The sequence below is a fragment of the Gorilla gorilla genome, chromosome 13 (assembly GCF_029281585.2).
Source record: "Gorilla gorilla gorilla isolate KB3781 chromosome 13, NHGRI_mGorGor1-v2.1_pri, whole genome shotgun sequence".
Classification (NCBI taxonomy): Eukaryota; Metazoa; Chordata; class Mammalia; order Primates; family Hominidae; genus Gorilla; species Gorilla gorilla.
The window spans coordinates 97,502,210-97,523,328 of record NC_073237.2 but is presented as its reverse complement, the minus strand read 5'-3'; the positions used below and the strand labels follow the sequence as shown (position 1 = coordinate 97,523,328).

The following is a 21,119-nucleotide window of genomic DNA, read 5'->3' as shown; positions in this document are numbered from 1 at the left end:
CAATCTTAGTACATCCACACAAAGTTTCCACTCTTATTTATCTTTACAGACCACTTAATCAGGCCAGTAATAAGAAAAACAAAGATATAACTCTTTCTCAAATTCCTTTCCCTATTCTGATCCTACATGGAAAACACATTCTCATTTCTAAGTGGTAGAGAATATTTGCTTTCAGGAAAAAAGAGAAAAAAAATTGCAAATCACATTCTGAATGCCATAAAATTTGTCTTTTAATTTTAGAGTAAAAATAACCTCTGAAGTTATATATCTATCTATATATATATAGATAGATAGATAACATATCTATATAATGTGTATATAGATATATAATGTATCTAATGTGTATATAGATATATATATACACATCTATATACACATTACAAATAGATATATGTATTTGCACAGATGTCCATTTTTTTCCTCCCAATTTCTACTAGATCCACATAACTTTTATAAGTCCCATTGCCTTATTTCATAGGATCATTATGCTTGAATCTGGAAGAAACCTTAGTGTTCAAATATGTACATTTTACAGATGAGCAAAATGAAGTCTAGAAGCTTCAAAGTGATTTCTTCAAGGCCACATGGCTACAAGTTTACACAAGAATGAAGATGAAAATCCAAATTCCCTGATTCCTGGCCCAGCACTGTTTCCAAAGGACCATAAAGTCTTTTTCCCCCGCTAGGGTCTCTGCTGAAATCCTATATAGCTTGGTTTAAAGAGCATAATAGTTATGCTTTACAAGTAATGGCAAAAACAGCAATTACTTTTGCACCAATCTAATACTTTTATTGCTCCATCTTGCTCCATCTGTAACATAGCCTGGGTATAGAAGACATACCAATAATGTGAAAGAATACTATGTTTGAAGAAAAACTGCCTCGCTGCATTTAGAGGTGGCACTGCCCCCAAATCATTTAGTTATGACAGAGTTGATACTGTTTAAAACATGTATCTGCAAGAGGTTTGTAAAAAATCGATGATTTGAGGTCTTGGGGTTATTTGATATTTCTTATAGCTCTCAGCAACTTCCATTCAATTCTGTGCAATAGGAGTTTATTGAGCATTACTGCAGAGGCAGCTAGTGCCCTGCCCTAGTCCCTTGGTACTCACCATTTTCTTACAAGAGCGAATCTGTGCCTGAGGGTTTTCTGAGATTCAGAAGTACACTGACTATATGCAAGGCTGGCCGAAGTGCCCAAAATTCAATGCCTCTGGGAATAAACCTCAAACAACAATGTAGCTACCATATGCTACCATATGACAGATATTCCAGCTTTCTTGCCCCTCAGCTGGGAGAATGCTGAGGCATATTCTGGCAGCCTTCTAGAAATCTCTAGCATGCACAGAGCCCCATTTCTCCACAATGAGAGGTGCTCTTTAATGCACCCTGTATCAGCTTCATTTCTTTTCCATTTCCATGCTCTCTATAGTACTTTCTGGGATTACCACCCAGATAAACTACTTGCATTCAAATCCTCATTTTACGGTTGGCTTCTGGAGGAATCCAGTCTAAGACAAGCATATGCTTTGTGCACATAACTGTTCAATAGCAAGCCTTGAGGGATATGAAGATGGAAATGATATTACCCCAGCCCTCAAAAGGTTGAGGCCAGGGAGGGATAACTAGACTTCTAAATATGCAACCACATAGGTAAGACAAGAGAAGACAAAATATTTTGGGAAGATAAGGGATGTATGTGATAAAAATATTTTCACAAATAAAGGATTCCCACAGTGAACAGAATTTGCCAATAAGAACTTACCATGAAATTCTCTATAGCATGACATTCTCAAATATGCTAAGCAGTCACATTATGCACATTAAACAACCAACCAAGGTCTTAATTTTCCTTGGAAGCATGTGTCAGAGAATTTGTGATTGCTTATACAATGCAAATTTGCATGACCGATCCAAAGGGAAAAATTTCATGCAACTTCTTGTTTTTTAGTGGCAAGAGTGGGCACATAAACCTCCAAACTGGTTGGACCTGATTAATTCCCTATTTTGCATCTTGTGTTTGAAGAGAGTCAAAACTATCTGTTTTTTCTTTTCATTCAGTTATGTCAAAGTATGCTAATTTCTGTGGGAAGCAAACAAATTGAATAAATTCTGTGTATGTCATTAGGTTGAGAAGCCAGCCCTTTGAGCTTTCACTTGAGCTAGGAATCATGCCAAAGTCAATCACATGTTTGCAGGTCACAGACGTTCACCACACAGAATCCTATAAATAACTCTTAACCCAAGATGAGTTGCTGAATAAATGACATAATAGAGCAAGTTGAATAAAACTATGTGATAAGAAACCTGAAGAATACCCATGAACTGATACAAGGCTAGCTTTTTCATATTTGCTCTAGCTGGATTGTCTTGTAAGCTAGTGATTACTGAGAATGTAGCCTGCCAGGTTCTAGGCACCTAAAAACTCTATTTAACTCTGAAAACAGCCTAGTAAAGCAGGTATTATCATTATTACCTTTTTATAGTTTAGAAAACTGAAAGTCCGAGATGGTCAGCAACCTGCTGAAGGTCACACAGATATTTTGTCAGACCCTCAAATCCAAACTTTCCCTAAAATACCATGCTGTCTTACTCCAGAGCTGAAAATAAAGCATACTATATTTTAGCTTCAAAGTGTTTCATCTTAGGAGATGCCAAAGAAGAGTCTGAGGAAATATCAGCTAAGAGGAACTTATATTTTAACAGTATAGAATTGCAATTATTAGGTGCTAATGGTTTCAATATGTCTCCTCCAAAGTTCAGGTGTTGAAACTTAATGGCCGAAGTGGTAGTATTGAGAGATGGGATCTTTAAAAGGTGATTAGACTATGAGGGCTCCTCTCTCATAAATAGAATTTAGGTCCTTATGAAAGAGGCTTCATACAGCATTCAGCTGTCTTGGCCTTTTGTCCTGTCATGTGAGGACATGGTGTTTGTCCCCTCCAGAGGATGCAGCCCTTACCAGACAAGCTTGATCTTGGGATTCCCAGTCCCCAGAACCGTGAAAAATACTTTGCTGGCACCTTGTTCTTGGACTTTCCAGCCTCCAGAACCATGAAAAATACTTTTCTGTTTTTTATAATTTACTCAGGCTCGTATATTTTCTTATAGCAGCACAAACAGATTGGGAAATTGGGTCTAATAACATGTAGTTCCAGGGAAAATGAGTCTTTACTATTTTTCTGTGATTATTTTATCTACTATCAAAAGAAAATTAATGAATTTTTAAGTGATCTACATTCCATGCAATGTATACCAAATATTTATCCCCAGAAAATCTGAAGATGTTCTCAAGGAAAAGTTGCAGGGTTTAATATCAAATGATTAAAATGCGTTGGTTGGGTAGGATGTGGAACATTAAATTTCACAGAAGGATGGGGACCTACACAGAAATAATGGCATACAACATGAAAAATAAACAAAATGAAATTGTCTACACTGACTTAGTTTTAATTAGGTAATAAGTACCCTGGATCACATAGCTCTCAGATTTAATTCAAATCTCTTTAAAAATTGTTTTAGCCCTCTATCCTTCAAATCGTATCACCTAGTTTTGTTAGAATAAAGTTTTTCCACTCTGTATGTATTCTCTGCCTTACTGGGTTTCCCATAAAGTGAACTTTGAAACAATGATGTGGGTGTAAGCAGTTTATTTGTGAAGTGATCCCAGGAAACATGTTGGATGGGATCACTTCCCAAAGGGATGGGATGGGATGGGAAAGGGAGGGAAGCCAATGAGGTCCATTAATGAGTGTGTTATCACTATGGGCAACTGGCATTCTATTTTGCTGGTACCCTCTCAGAGACTATATCAAACTCCTGTGAATTGTCCCACTGAGGAATGAGGAAGCTGGATTGTTTATCTACCATCACCCCTCCTTCTTTAGTTGAGGACTGCTCCTGAGCCTGCTAATGCCCCGTCAATTATAGTCTATTTGTTGCCCTAGCATGTTCCTACAGCTGGAGAACAGCCTCAGGCAGAGGACAGAGAATCCTATCTGTTCCAGAACTGTTTGCAAGGCCCCTGGGGATAGATCATGAGAAAATGAGCATCTCCCACACTCTACTGGTGTACCTTCCCACAGTGAGGTTCTTTATTCATTTAGTTCTCAAGCTTTACTGGAATGACCTGAAAACTTATAAAATGCAAATCTCTAGTTTCGTCCCATTCTGATTAAAATCAGTGGTTGGGTTCAGAATTTTAACAAGAACTCCAATCACTCCAAAGCAGGTGGTCTGTGTGTTGCAGTATGAAGAAAGTGTGCTACTGAAACCAAAGGCTATTAATGAATCTCCATACAGGCTAACTAGTACCTCAGAGATAAAGATCTCTATCTCAGGCATAGATGTACCTTACTTTTCTGTGTCTTAGTCCTCAAACATAAGCTGTTGCTCCTAAAGAAAATATAATGAGTATATGGATGAGTTAACACTTTGCCAGTCCAATTCTGAAAAATCATTTATATGGGGAAACAAATCACTTTTATATCCAACAGATCATGCATCAGGAGAAAAAGTATCAGATACCCTTATGCTAGAGTGACCACATTTTTCTAACACATGGTCTGCTGAAGGAGTAAATTTATGGGGAAAATAGGACAGAAGGGTTGACATTAGGACAGAGAATAAAGTTATTGTACTTACATATGCTGGTTAGAAATCTTGGAAAAATATTTTCAAGCCCCTGCCACAGGGACTAGCAGATAAACCAAAGCAGCTTTGCAAAGTGTCAAAGTTAGGCCAACCATTGAGATTGTGTTTTTAAGTTTCCTGAGTTATAAGAAAGGGTGACATAGTCGTTCAGAATGCAGTCCCTTATATTCAGAAGTTTTTCAATAACTGAGTTCCTTTCACATTTTTATCTGTCTACTATGTATTACGGAAAGTGGGCAGTGAGAGCACTGGGGCCATGACACTTGTTCCCCTCTGAGAAAGATATTCTGCAGTCTGAGGGAATATGGTATCTATTGTATTTAGTGAAAATCTCAGCTCATGTCTCCTTTCCATGGCTCCAGGTTCTCAGCACCACTTCTGTGATTTCATATCACCAGGTAAGGTCTAAACTCAAAATATTCAAGAATGCTCTTGTTTCCCAAAGCCCTTACGATAAATACACTGCATAATATGGCCTGCAAGTTACTGCATGATTTGGCCTCTGCCTACCTTGCCAGTCTCCTCTGTCACTACTCCCTGTCTTATCCTCTAAGCTCCAGCCTTGAAACTCTTTTAGCTCTTCAAATTCTCAGTACATTTATAGGTCTTGGTCCATGCCAAGCTATCCTTTCCTTCTGAAGCCCTTCTCCCATGAGCCTATGCCTTCACTTGAATACCACTTCACCGTCTTCAGGTATTGGTCTACATGTAAATTCCTCTGGTTGGCTTTCCTGACCCCTTCAGACAGGTGACTGGAAGCTCCTGTAGGATCTTTGTAGACCCTAGACTCTCCTAATCTTGAAGGCTCCACCTCTCATCATGTTATGTATGTGAAGATACACCACACTGCCCATTATGAAATCATTCTTGCTATAAACATTCTGAAATAAGTTTTATAGTTATGTTTTTGAAATTTTTGAGTATGAAATTTGTCATTGATTAGGACAGAATCAAGACCTGCAGGTTTGGTTGTGACTCCGTTAATAATCAGTTGTATGATCTTAGACAAGTTACTTAACCTCTATGAACCTGTTACGTTATCTGAAACGAGGGATTTGCATAAGTGATCTAAGGCCCCATGTAGCTCTAAGAGTCTATGCTTTTATCATTAACTGTGGGGAGGGATGTTTTTAGTGGTGGTAGGTTCATGGGGATGGGAGTAGGGCACAGATTGTTTACTGATGTACATGCACCACAAAGACTGAGAATATCAGTGGGTATGCTGGCCAGAGCTACATACACAAGTATATGTAGAAAATATAGTACTAAGACTGAAAATAAGGAAAACTATTTTACATAATGAACAATTTATTAATCTAAAAAGAAATTCACAGTACTCAAATATTATTTATTTTCCTAAACAAGACTGACAAGTGAAATGTGAGTATAATTATTTATAGTCATACTCCCTAAGGCTTGGCATTGGTGAAAACCACATAGAATGCCTTGTAAAAATAATCAGGCATTAGAAAGAGCAACTCTCATTATTTCTATTGTGCTTTGAGAAATGATATGTCTTTGGATCTTTTGTGAATATAAATAGTTTTCAAATTGCAGAAGACATAACCAGTCTGTAACTTTGTATAAAGAATTCTGTATTTCATACTACACATATCAATAATTTAATGCAGTCTTTAAACATAGTTATTTTATTTTTTCTGATAAAAAGTAATACAAGTTCAATGCAGAAAATGTGTTTTTAATCCCAACACCCAGAAACAGACACTGATTTTGGTGCATACCTTTTCTTTATAGGCATACACTTGACAGGCACATAGTTCCAAAAAGGCATCACATTTAACATCTGTCTTGCCCGGTTGGAATGGAGAGGTTATCTGGCTTGGAGCCTGCAATATCTATTGCCATGAATAACACCCCTGGCATATCCGAGAAGTTAGTGAGTCTGATGGTTCACAAAAGCCATTTTTATGAATTAATCTGCATAGAGAAAGTAGAAGAAAAAATGATAGTAGGAAAGACATGGAAGTCTGCCTTAAATATTTGCCCTTAAGACACAGCACCCCTTTGAAGTTCAGGTGACAGTGAGACATCAAGTTTGGGAGCAGGGCTTCTTCCCACCTCTGTGTGGAGAAAGTATAATACTAGTGGGTCAATATTAGCATCCTTCCTGTGAGTAACGCTAGCAATGGCAGGGTGAGGCAACTTTACATGGTTTCTTTGCTTGAGGAAACAGATACGCGTGACCAAAATTGACAAAGAAAAAGGCGGCTAGTTCTCTGGGTAACAAGGCAAGAGACTGCTTCATGAACACAGATGAAAATCTCAGGCTCAACCTGGCAATTGTGTAGAGCTGTTGGAATCCCCTGTGAACAGGTCTGAGCAATAGATACTGGTGTTTTAGTTCTTACTGATACTATGACTGTCATCTATATTCATGTACTGGAGAAGCCTGGGGAAACTCAGATTACATACTGCTTTGAAGCCATTCCCTCCCGCATTCACATAACTATCTAATTTGAATATTTCCTCACGAGACTAAATCTTTAACATTTTTTTTTTTTTTTTGAGACAGAGTCTCGCTCTGTTGCCCAGGCTGGAGTGCAGTGGCCCGATCTCGGCTCACTGCAAGCTCCGCCTCCCGGGTTCACGCCATTCTCCCGCCTCAGCCTCCCTTGTAGCTGGGACTACAGGCGCCCGCCACCACGCCCAGCTAATTTTGTTTTTGTATTTTTAGTAGAGACGTGGTTTCACCGTGTTAACCAGGATGGTCTCAATCTCCTGACCTCGTGGTCCGCCCGCCTCGGCCTCCCAAAGTGCTGGGATTACAGGCGTGAGCCGCCGCGCCCGGCCAACAATATAATTTTTTAATCAATGCATAGTGGTCCACTATATAAAGGGACAAGAATTTTAAAACCAATACTCTGTAGTTTAGTATTGGGAATTTTATTTTTCATAATTATTAACAATTTTGTGATAAATTATCTCGCAGTAAAATCTGTCATATTCATGATTATTTCTGTAAGATAGATTATTAGGAGTGTTCTTTTGGGGTCTAAAAAGAATACAAAGTCTTGAAAATTTTGCTAAACATTGCCAAGCTACTCTCTCAACAGACTGCCATTTTATATTTCATCCTCTTAAAAGCAGACTTCCTATAAAGTCTGTTTTTATAGGCTCCGAGATAGATTAGAATGGCAGTTGTCTTAAATTATTATAGCACTGCATTAGCTTAGAAATTATGCTTCATGTAATTTTGGAATTAAGGTTCAAGAGAAATTCTAATACCTTGGCCAGCCACACATATCAATGATGGTCTAGACTGGTTGATATTATATTCAAAGAGGGATTAATTCAGTGACAGAAAAATGCATCACAAAGCAAAGAATGAATTTACCAGCTACCTGTGCAAAATAATACACTGCATTAGACAAGATGCTATCTTTTATAGTTCTTACAAATATAGTATGTTCACTTCAGAGTCTGTCATTATCTTGGAATGGTTGCCTGGGCTTATGCCCCATGAGGGAAGGCAAGAATGTAAAATTCTATGAAGATCAAAGTATTGGTATATTCGTTCAACGTTATGAAGAATGCTTGGTTTAAAGTACTGTAATGCTAATTCTCAGGGAAATTCACAGGGAACACGTGATGTTACCACATGGTATACAGCATAGGAACAAGGTGGTCTGGAAAACAACGCAAAGCAGGTGGCAGATGGAGGAAAGCTGGGGTAGAAGCTGGGAGATGCCAGATACTTTGGTATATATGGTTGTCACTAGGACTGTCATCTTTGGAATGACAGGTACTCAGAGTCATAAGGAAATATTAATGGTCTCCTAGTCCAGTCACTCACGTAGTACTAGAATCTTCTCTTCAGCCTCCTACCACTTGGCAAACTGGGCTCTGCTTGAACTCTTCAGTGACAGGGAATGCTATCAGCACCACTTACTATATAAATTATTTAATGAATAAAAAACCCAGCAAGCACATGCAAATGCCTTTATGAACTAGAATATGTCTAAGTAAAACCTTTTATTATCTGGATGATTTGGGACTTACTTTTCAGTAGGAAGACATTAAACCATGAGGGAACTGTGGTAATCATTTAGGCTACAAAGAATCTCGTTCCGTTCAATATATTTGTGGAAATGCAATTCCCTACTCTCTTTGAAGTGGGGCATGGCCACATTTCCATTGCTTTGGCTAACGAAATGTGAGTGGAACTGAACTATATCAATTAAATATGAAGCTATAAAAGCCTGTGTTGTGAATCACCATGTTTGTTTGTTTCCCTTTACCAAAGTGACCGTAAAAGCTCGTTGAGATGGAGATACCAACAGGATGGGTCCCTGAGTGATTGTGATGAACAAGCTCTCAAACCAACATACATGGGACTGGCAGTGTGAGAAATCAGCTTGTGATATGTTGAGCCACTGAGATTTAGGCATAGTCTGTTATTATGGCAAAACTATCGCATACTAATTATTAAGGTCGGTTTTAGCAGAGATTATTTTAAAATGCCAATTTAGAATATTTAGCCTGGGTCAATATATGTATTTGGTCCAATTTCCTAACATCTACAACTATGATAGCCTACAATCACAACCTGTGGTCAATACCTTATTTAAAAAACTACATGTAATTGCACTCAGCGTTTTAACTCTTTTTTTTTTTTTTTTTTTTTTTTGAGATGGAGTTTCACTCTTGTTGCCCAGGCTGGAGTGCAACGGCGCTCGATCTCGGCTCACCGCAACCTCCGCCTCCCGGGTTCAAGCGATTCTACTGCCTCAGCCTCCCGAGTAGCTGAGATTACAGGCGTGCACCACCATGCCCGGCTAATTTTTTGAATTTTTAGTAGAAACGGGGTTTCTCCATGTTGGTCACGCTGATCTCAAACTCTTGACCTCAGGTGATCTGCCCACCTCGGCCTCCCAAAGTGCGAGGATTACAGGTGTGAGCCACCACGCCCAGTCAGCATTTTGAACTTTTTAAGGCACAAAGTAAACACATTTTAGAAAATTGTTCAAATCTTAGAAAACTACATGCATCAAATTCAGTTTGGTGATGATCACTGGAGAGGCAAAGAGGAAGACAAGACCCTGTAGGGAAGGGTTCATGGGAGCTTCAACCATATCAGTTATGCTTTTATTATTTTATTTTAAATCTGAACTAAATAACGTCAAAATGTTGAGATTTTATATAGCTGGGTTGTAAGTACTTGAGCAATTATTAAATTATGTTTTATTATATAGAATATGCTTGAAATCACTCAAAATACATTTTTAAAAGAATGTTACTTAACAGTTATAGACGTCAAAGGAGTTTTCTGTATATCAGCTAAACCTCCATCAAACAAAATGAGCCTGTATCCAGAGTTCCAGATAGTTGAGATTTACCTGGATTAAAATGTAAAAATATTCTTTAAGCTCTTAAAGGAGGGCAGATTGTAGAAGTCTCATATTTCAACATTTCTGTATGTCTGAACATATCAGAAAGGACTTCCTTACTCTATCTTTGTTATCCAGTGGAGAAAGTTGACTTCCTGAATGTGACTCTGAGACCAATAATTATGCCTACATATTTGTAGTGGAAGGAATATAAGAGTTGCATTTATGTTACATTTAAATCTCAAGTGTAACATCTATTGGCAATGTAGCCTTAAGTAAATCAATTAGCTCCTCTATACCTTTTCATTTGAAATCTAAAAAGTGAAGATGAATTTCTATTGCATAGAGTCAATATTATCCTATTGATTTTTTCAGTACTCTAGTTTTATACTAAAATACCATACAAATGTCAAATATGGTGTATTTAATGATATAACACCAATATTTGGGGACATAAAAAATCTGAAACCTGAATAATATATCTTAAGATATGTGCAGATTTATCTAGTTCATCAAAATGTTGACAAGAGCAAAGGCACTTTCATTCTGACCTTATCCCTTCTCATTCGAAATGTTTCCATGGTATGTTACAGTTGTCATTACCATTTTATAGATTACTAGTGAGGCTGTATATCTTATACTTATGAGATTTGTATTTCCCGCCCCACCCCCAGACTCAGATTGGGTCTTTATTATCTCTGAAAGGGCAGGATGGGGAGAGAAGGATGAACCATTAAGGAAAATAGGAAAAGGGGATAGTAGGGGAATTACAGAAAGACAGGGGGTGGGATATTTCCATGCTCAACTCCCAGTCCTTCCCTTGGAGTCTAACCACCTGATTTCTGTGAGAGCAGTATTTCCTTCTCTCCTGATTCCTTGTCCTCCAGTGCCAGACCCATTTTCTTAGTCCTACATTCTCTTCTCTTCTTTGTGACAATTTATTTTAACAGTGGACTATATCTCAAAATACTCTACTTGTAGAGCCTCAATTCTGAAGAACAGAGGAACCCTCACTCAATTGGAAGAGCATCTAAAGACAAGGATAAAGGGTGATAGAAACCATAGCTCATTTTAGAACTTAGCACTGATATTTCAATACCATGAAAAATAGATACTTGAATATTGGTATTGTCCTCGTTCTGATATTGCAAACACTAGTCAAATGATGTTTAAGTAAGAAAATGCACGCAGAAGTACTTTATATTTGTCATTGCAATTTAAAAGACTCTCAAAAATTTTTATTACTTTGTTTGAAGCCTTATTCAGTAACCACCTTAATATATATTATAAAAATATTCAAGTCCAGCAATGTCACATTTCTAGGGATTAAACTATGCAGAGTCCCTCTCTTACTACCAAGGTTGTATGTGTATGTATGTATGTGTGTGTGTATTTCGTTGGTTTTCTTTTCAAATTTGTTGTTTTATATTGGGTAGAAGCTGTTGTTTTTCGTTATTTTCACGTTAATATTTATTGACCACCTACCTCTTGGCAAACACATTCAGGTACAGCCACGTTTTTTTTTCCCCCCAGAAGTTCCCATAAGGAAGTCATTTTTATTTCCATTTCACAGATGAAGCAATTGGGGTCCAAAGAAATTCCCCAAGTTTATACTAGCAATAAATGGCAGAGCCAGGACTCAAACTCTGTGCTTTTGACATCAAATTGTTTTCTCACTCATTCTATATAAGGATAAAATTATGATAACTTTAATAAGATCTAGCAGAGTTTTTAAAAAGCCTCTTTTGCTTCTTTAGAGAAAAAGCTTTCAATGTTACTTAAATGTGAAAATGTAAGAGTTGCAATCTAAGTCTCAGGAACAGGGCAGTCAGCACTGCTGAATTTGGGCACCTGCAGTAAAGGGCCAAAAGCAAGGCCAAGAGACATTCGTTTTTCAAAACCTGAGACACACAAAATAAGGGAAACATTGAAATGGCATTCAATGTCCAAAAGTGATGATAAGGAATTCTTTAAGTTCTGGCCCCAGAGAAAGACACTCGAAATCATCAAGTTCTTGCTGAACTTCATGATATTATTTATCTGCAGTCTGCAATTTATAACAATCACCTGCTAGGTTCAAGCTGAGAAAAATGAGTTGTCAAAAATAGGCAATAAAAATTGCAAGTATGAGCAACCATCAAAATGATAAAACTGTCAGACCTATACACATCAAACAACAATTTCATTCATTCTGTCCAATTCCTGGTACTTAATATTGTCTGCTATGGTAACTAAGCTCCACTTAGAGTTGCTATTAGCACAAATATATATAAAAGAGACTTGGCTGAGTTATTAATGGTTTCATAGAGAACATGGTAAAATTGTCTTGAGAGGAATCCACTGATGTCTGGGAATATCTGTCAAACAGGGCATCTCAGTCTTAAGCATTTTGGAAAATATGCCTGGTATTAGCTGTGAGAAGGCATGAGAGACCTCAGGAAGTTTACATTCCTGTTTTTCAGATGTTTCACTCACCAATTAGAATGTGTTTTTCCTCAGAGAAGTCCTTTTTACAAAAAGAGCCTCAAGCTTGAGAAGTTTTGCTGAAATGACAGTGAAAAAAAGGAAGGAGGAAGAAAACAGGAAGAGAGAAAGAGTATCAGAAGTGGAATGGGAGAGAAGGAAGAAGGGAAGGCAGAAGGAAGGGAAAAAGGACTAAGAATGAAAATCACAAGACTATTTGAATTTTATCTCTTTTTAATTTTGGGGGTATGTTTAAGTACCTTTATTATAACAAAAAGTAATGTTATGAGTTTAAGGAGAAAAAATGATGAGAAAATAGATGTCCTCATGTTCATTAAAGATTGTCAATTTTCTTCTTTTCCTGCACCATCTGACTTCTCTAGCTTTTGTCTGGCTCAGCATTGTTTCAGCTTGCTCTGGTAGAACCAGAGCAGTAAAGAGCTATGACCTGTCAGCCAGAAATATCATTGTGGACTATCTTGAAATTTTAGTGATTCTGTCTGAAAAGTGATAGAAAAGTTTATATCCTGGCTTTTAAAATCACTATCCTATTTTTAAGGGATCTGGCCAGGACTACAAGCTACATTTCAAGATCAGCTGAGACTGGGAGATGTACAAAGGAGAAATTTTTCTGAATGTCTGTCATTCAAGGATTTGGTTTTCAGAACTGCCTGCCATGTCCATTACATATACTTCTTGATCCATTCTGCTTTCCTCCCACTGTTAATCCTCTCCCTTTCAGTTTTTCCCTGTAGGTGCTCTCGTAATCTACAAACTTTGTTCTCTCTCCAGTGGCATCTTAACTTTTCCTTTTGGTCTATTAGAAATTCAAGGATTACCAGGGGCAATGCTGCTCCTGACTTGTGGTCCCCATAAGACCTTTTATGTTGCCTGCTGTATTGTCAGGCAGCTTCTCTACCACTATTTCAGCCTTCTGGGTGAGTCCCAGGCAGGCTCCTCAGTCATCAGCAACTTTGAATTGTAGAGGCTGGTTGGCATCTGTTCTCCTCACCAACTGCCACAAATAAACAAAACATCCCCAAGTCAAAACTCTGCTCATACAATTAAAATCACCAAGAAAATGCACATCAGCATTCCACTATGAGCAGCTTATATGTCTCATTCCCACCCTGGATCTGTCACACACATTTCAAGCATGGCCCAACAGTCCCGGCTCTATGAAGAACTTAGTGAGATTCAAGTTACAGAAGGATAGTTACTATGTAAAGTATCCAAAATGGCAAAAGACATAATGCCTTGGGGAAAAATGTAGTTACTGAATAAGTGTTTGTGGAATGAATGAATGAATGTATTCATGAAACAAAAACGGCATGAAAACATTCCACTGCAAATATCTACAAACAATGGTTATCCCTCTCTCCTTCCCTTTCAATTCACAGGTAAACTGAAAGTGTTCTATATAATCCACCTGCTGGTATAGGAAGACTACAAGGAAAGATCAACTTTGACTTTACGTTTGAGACTTTACAAGTTTGGTTGCTGAATATAGAAATTAAACCCAAGGGCAACAAACATTTATGCAAAATTCCTCCAAAGTGATACTCTCAACACCTAAGGTCTACATGAACCTTACAGAAGAAGTAAGCTCGGCTAAACTGGAGCTAAACAAAAACCACAAATATAAGGAAACAGTCCACCATGAGCTAAAGACAGCAGACACAACCAACAGGAGGATCAGAGTGCCAATATTTTCAGATAATAGGACAATCTGAAAATATATAATTACATTTAATATAATTAAAGACAAAAGAAAACCATAAGCACAGAAAATGACACTATAAAAATAATTTTAAAAACACACAGAATTTCTGGAAATTAAAAAAACAGCAACGAGATGGGCTAAGAGATGGAGTGAAAGAATGAGAAGATACACATAGATGTTGCAGAAAAGATATTTGAAGCAGCAATGGTTGAGAGTTTTACAGAATTAGTGACAAACATGACTGTTAATATTCAGGATACACAATAAGTCCTAGCTAGTATAAATTCACACTTAGACATATTATATTGAAATTTCAGAGCACCAAAAGAGGTGGAGGATTTAACCCCCCAACTCATGACAAAGTTGGAGGGTCAGACATGCTTCATTATACCCTCCTCCCTTTTGGAATTCAGGAAAAGTTGACCAGCGTTTACCATCTACACAGACTTTAAGTCTGATAAGAAATATTTACAATCTATTCTCTCTGGAGCCTGCTACCTGGAGGCTTCATCTGTATGATAAAATTTTGGTCTCCATAACCTCTTATCAAACCGGACATTCCTTTCTATTGATAATGACTCTTTCAACAAATTGCCAATCAGAAAATTTTTAAATCTACCTATAACCTGAAAACTCTCCCCTTCGGACTGTTCCACTTTCTGGATCAAACCAATGTATATCTTAAATGTATTTGATTGATGTCTCATATTTCCCTAAAATGTATGCAACCAAGCTTCACCCTGACTGACCACTTTGAGCACATGTTCTGAGGGTCTCCTGCAGGCTGTGTCACAGGGCGTGGTCACTCATATTTAGCTCAGAATAAATCTCTTCAGAGTTGGAATCTCTTCATCAACAGTACTAGACTCTTGCTGAAAGGATTGCTAAAGGATAAACTTCATGAGCAAATTACAGTAGGAGAGGAATAGTAAGCAAAGAAACTGATGAATACAGGTAAATTCAAAGAAGCCCAACTGAAAAAAAGGTGAAAATTTTAAGGAAAATATAAAAATGAAGGATGACATATAAGAGCTCGAAGTAGCCAAAGAATGGTCATTGATTGTTTAAGAGAATCATGGAGCTATTGATGAACTTCAGTTTGTGTTGTCAAATATGTATATTTAAAATTTTAAAGTAATTTAAAAAAAGAAATATAATTTTTAACCAATAAAGGAAGGAAATGGGGAATTAAACCAAATTAAGTAATCCAAATTAGATGATGGTAGGGAGCAAGAAGAAAGTAAAAATCCACGTTTATTCATAATTCGATAGTAAAACACTTGAAATATTTTCTTTAAAGTCGGCAACAAGGCAAAGATGTTTTCTACCACTGCCTCTATCCAACGTTACAGGGGAGTTCTTAACCAAAGCAATAAGACAAGGCAAAAAAGTAAAAACATGACAATTGGAAAAGAAGAAATAAATCTGCTGCCACTTATAGATGATATAATTGTCTGAAAAAAACTACAGAATATATGACATACTCATAAAATTAATAATAGAGGTTTTTAAAATTTCTTCAAAGAAATTGATATACAAATATCAAGGTTGCTTCTATAATGCAGCAGAAAACAACTGGCAAATGTAATTATCCCCTAGCAATTCTGCTATGTGTCAAACTAAGAGAGCTCTTGCATATATGCACAGAGACAAAAATAAGAATATTTTCTGCAAAAACATTTATGACACTGAAAAAGCATATTAAGCAAACAAACGCATAAACAAACTGTCCCTCAGTAGGTATATTTGCACAATAGGATAAATTGCAACAATTAAAATGAATGGACTGCCAATCTGGATAAATCTCAGAAACATAATGTTGAATGAAAAGGCAAGTTGCAAAAGAAAGGTTCAGCATAGTGTCATTTATGTAAAATTTTCCTAAAATATTTATGAATACATACATATGTAGGAAAATATAAACCATGCATGGGAAACATGCAGGGAGAAGAAGCCCCAAACTTCATACATATAATGACTTCTGGCTTCAGGACAATAGGATTTTGGCCATATCTGTAACATTTTATTTTCCTTGACAAAAATATTTGAAGCAAATATGACAAAACTTTAAGATTTTGTCTTGATGGTAGGTGCAGGGATGTCAGTTATTTTCTGTGATTAAATTCTTTCATAATTAAAAAACAGTGAAAAGATATTCATTGGTCAAGTTGACATGTTTTACCAAGTTTTGTGATATCCTTGTTATAGTACCTGGAATAATATAGGTAAACAATAAGTGTTTGATGAATGAAATACATGAAAATCATGAGAGCCACTTTGAGATTCACCTCCTTCCCACTCAATGTCTTCTGTGTCCTACTTCCTTTCCTTTTTGCCTGCCTATTTCTGAGAGAATTTCCATGCAAAATAAGAACAACAATACAACAAGAAAAAGAATAAACCATCTTTCCTCTCCCAGATTTTTAGACTTCTGTTTATGTTTGTGTCAGGGTAAGCTACAGAAGAACTAATTTATCTCCCTTGTTGCTGCTCCACCGGCCAAGCTCATCATTCACACATTAGAGAGCTGAAAATCTTCGGAGACTACAGCTTCCAGCAATAAATTAAACATCTCACTTTGAGGGTTGCTTCCTCCTTGATTTTTAAAAAAATATAAAATAAAATTGCTGCAGGGAGGATAAAGATGATGATGGATGACTTATTCCCTAACTTCCCCCAGCCTACTTAAAAAATTATTTTTCATATAACAAAAGAGAAAGCAAACACTGAAAAAGGTACTGTTATTTTACCTTCTAACCTTTTCGCATGAGCAGCAGGAAAAATGATTTTTTCCCTTCACCACAATATTAATAAGAAGAATCGTAACCAGAACCCACAATATGTATAATTATCACTATTGTCTGAATGGAGTTATTTTGGCATCGAATAGCAAGTTAAATGCAAAATATTAAGAATATGTGTTTCTTGTTGAATGATGAGTTCTTTGTTTACCCATTCAGATATTTAGCTTAAATTGAGTCTATATGTACCTTCGCTTATATTAACATCTCTGTTCCAACCTTCTCTCCTATCTTTACCTGGTTCTGCAATATGAACAGATTATCAAATATCACCAGAAAATAAATTATGAAATATTTGTTCATCTAAAAGTACCAAGCAATGTCTATAAGGTGAAACTCAATGGTCAGCCAAACACCCATATATTTGATCAAAAATTAGAATGCTCAAAATTATCTGACTATATAGGCAGGTAAAGTTATTTCAAGTTGGAGAACATAAAAGTTCTTGTCTAAGTGTTTCACAGGATTTGTATAAACAACAGATGTACTGAAAGTACATTTTTGCTAATATGAGTAGTAGTTTAACCCAACTTTGTTTTTATATGGATAATAAAGTGGATCAACACACATTTCTCCCACAGTCAGCGAAAAAGATGCCGTTAAGAAAGAATATGCTACAGCTCACCCCTGGGATGTGGAGACTATCCTTCAGTTACCCAGACAGAAGTTCAGGATACTTACTTTTCAGCTCTTTACACTGTCATATTTTAGGTCTGATCTTTAGGCTAAAAAAAACCGATCCACTAGATGTCCTATTTTCTTGATAAGGCAGATACAATAACATCTCTGGCAAATCAACATCTTATTTTGAGATAACCTAGAAAGCAGTTTTTTTCCGAATTTCCTAAAAAATTCATGTCTTTGTCTCCTCTATAGCAAACATAGAAACAGAGGTAGAGTACAAAAGGAGTTCAGGAAATTTAACCAAAAAGATGCTGGAAAAACTGCTAGTACAAAGCTGGAGCAACTGAACAAAGCAATTCAGGACAGAAGAAATCACACATTGCACAAGCTCCCAATACCCTACTAAAATGTCCAGAGGAGATAGTAAACTCTAAGATTATTTTTCTTTATTTGGGTTCCAAGGCAAAAGACCATGAACTAATATCATCTGTAAAATGCATGGATTATTGACTTCCTGAAACAGGATATTGATTTAATAAAAAAATTAATTAAAATGCTTCATTCTCTTTCATAGTTAACATTCACATCATTGTCGAAAATAGATGAAATATAATAAAACACAATATTCATTTTATTATATTTCTTGGATATATTAATTTGGATATATTATATATCCAAAGGTGAAGTTTAAAAAATTCTTACTCTATGACTTCCTATTTAAGAAACATTTTGCATAGTTTATTAATCTTTACCAATATTTGTGCTATCAAAATTGACTTACCAATCATAAAATTAATTTTATAAAATAATCTAAGTTATCAGAATAAAAACTGTTACTTTTATTTCAATTTGTCCATAAAGGTTAAAAAATACACATACCTCAACAAATATAAAACACGGGATGATGGAATAACTTCGTTGAGTGTTGTTTCCTACAGCCATTTCTCACACCATATAGCAAGACTGCACCGTCAAAAACTGTCCAGGCTGAAATAGAAATAGGTTGCATAGTATAAGAACCATATATTGAGAAGTCCCTTAGGTACTTACATAAAAATATCAGCTACCTTCTAGATAAGCAGGCTATGTGCAAAAGCAATACAGTGATCTACAACACAGTCAAGTCAGACTAATAATCATTCCAATAAAAAGCAAATAATATATACTTGCCATGAATAGTTTTACAGCCAAAATGACCAGGTCAGGAGCTGCTTGTGCACATAGCTAGTGAATAGAATTCTAATTGCCTAGTACTGCATAGTGCCTTACCCCAGTAGACTGCCCTAATGCCATGAAATACAATTTTTGGTATACAACTTTTTTTTCTTGTCCATCCTGCATGGATCTCTCTTACTTGTTCCTAATCCTCCCAATTTGCAACCTAGAGAATTGTCTGTTTATGCTCTGGTCTTTCCCTTTGAAGCTGATATTTAGTACAGAGCCACCAATCCCTGACTTCCTTCCTTGACCATTATTTGTCCTTGCTCTCTTGAATACACAGCCATGAACAACTTCAGGTTAATATGTCACCGATCTGTTTCACTGGTTTCCCTCAGCCCTGTGTGTGACCCAAACATAAAACAGTAAAGGCATAACACATTTCATTTAACTTATAAGACATTCACTTAGCTTACAAGAATGGAGTAGCTGGGCAATAGCAGATTGTCATTAAATATTTTATTAGAACATATCTTCCCTGCTTTGAACTGAAAATATAATTGTATTAGGAGATTAGTTAGTTTTGATTCTTCTTAATACAATGAAGTAAAGATTTTAAGCTTTAATGAAATTTCCAGTCCAGAGTTTTAAAAATCCAGTACATTTTTTATTCTCTAGCCAAAGCAATACTACACATTTCAGATATCTGCTCTTAAAGTCATTATTTTTCATTTGTTCTGTTTCTCTGTCATCCCTACCAACAGTTCTTGTAGATTTTGATTACAGTATGAAAGGTAACATAGGAAGTACCAGTCTATTTGAATGGCCAGCTGTACTTTTTAAAAGGTCAGACATTAATTTTAATGTCTTCATTTCTATCCTTCCTAAGTTTCTTTCTGCCCTTTTCCAGAATGAAACTGTAAAATACATATCCTTCCCTTTTGAGATATCAACTCCTCACTTGTCAATTAAAAGTTTCTCTGATCAAATTTAATATTATGTGCTTTATAAATCCATACCAACCACAGTATTTAAGTTTTAGGCAACTTAATTTTTTTCAATTAAAATTGGATATTTTCTGTTATAAAATCATACCCATACTACATGTGTTATTTCACCATTCTATTGTAGGATGTTATTTTCTACAATAAGAAAGGAATCTATATGTAGAAAACACATTGAATTGATTGGACAACCATCATTTTAAAATGGACAACCATTTTAATTTTGCCCTTACTTAACCCGAATATCTTAGAATTTACTTAGTATTTATGATATAAATGAACTTTCCTGTTAGCATCAGCCAAATACAGTGTTGTATATCTGAAAAGAAAATTAAATATTAATCATGTTCAAGAAGGCAGAGGCACGAGAAAAAGCAAAGGCATCAGACACCTAGTGTTTTAGATGACTTCTCCATGCAATTAATAAAGAATAACAATAAAGTGGAGAATATAAGACAAGCTTTAGGATACAAAATTCCCCTCTATTTTCATTTTTCTGTTCCAAAATGCAACCAAGCTTTTTATATGTATATGGCTACACACACACACACACACACACACACACACACAAAGAGATGGGAGTATCTACAGTGAGGTATGTTTCATATATACCAATTCACTCATTTTAAGTGTACAATTCAATATTTTAAATAAATTTACCAAATTGTGCAACTTTCCCATAAGATAGTTTTAGAACTTTTTAATCACCCCTAAAAGAATTATCATGTCTATTTACTGTTAATTCCCACCATCAACTCCTTCACCATATCCCAAAGCCAGGCAATCTGCTTTCTGACTCTACAGATTTGCCTTTTCTGGATATTTTAAATGAATAGAATAATATAATACACGACCTCTTATTTCTGCATTTCTTCACTTAGCATATTTTTGAGATTCATTCATGTTGTTGCACATTCAGTAATTTTTTTCCTTTTAACTGCCGAATAATATTCCATTGTATGGCTATTGCACCTTTACCAGTTGGTAGAAATTTAGATTGTTTTGAATTTTTGGCTATATCCAGTATTTGGATTCAATATTATGGAAATTCAATATTCAGTATTCAATATTATGGAAAACCATGCTAATAACATCTGTGTACAATTCTTTGTGTGGATTTATATTTTCATTTCTCATGGATATTAGACACCTAAGAGAATTGCTAGGTCATACGTTAAATTATGTTTAATTTTTTAACAGCACTACTAAAACGTTTTCCAAAGTAGCTATACCATTTTACATTCCCACCAGCAATGTATGAGAGTTCCCATTTCTCCACACTGCCATTGACATTTTTATTGTTTATCTTTTTTATTATAGCTATTCTACTGGGCATGAAATGA

The 21,119-nt window shown here is 36.1% G+C and overlaps 1 protein-coding gene across 5 annotated transcripts in view; it reads right to left on the bottom strand.

Moving 5' to 3' along the window:
* The window catches only part of PLPPR1 (phospholipid phosphatase related 1), a 295,944-nt gene that overhangs the window by 126,726 nt on the left and 148,099 nt on the right, over window positions 1-21,119 (bottom strand). For 4 of the 5 annotated variants that reach the window (XM_055350385.2, XM_063696626.1, XM_055350386.2 and 1 more), the window contains one exon: window positions 18,494-18,601. In XM_055350385.2, coding sequence (XP_055206360.1) covers window positions 18,494-18,556 — 63 coding nt within the window. In that variant the 5' untranslated portion in view covers window positions 18,557-18,601. Of the gene's footprint in view, window positions 1-18,493; window positions 18,602-18,883; window positions 19,039-21,119 lie in introns of those variants that run through there. The other variant, XM_019034279.4, reaches the window with a different exon arrangement.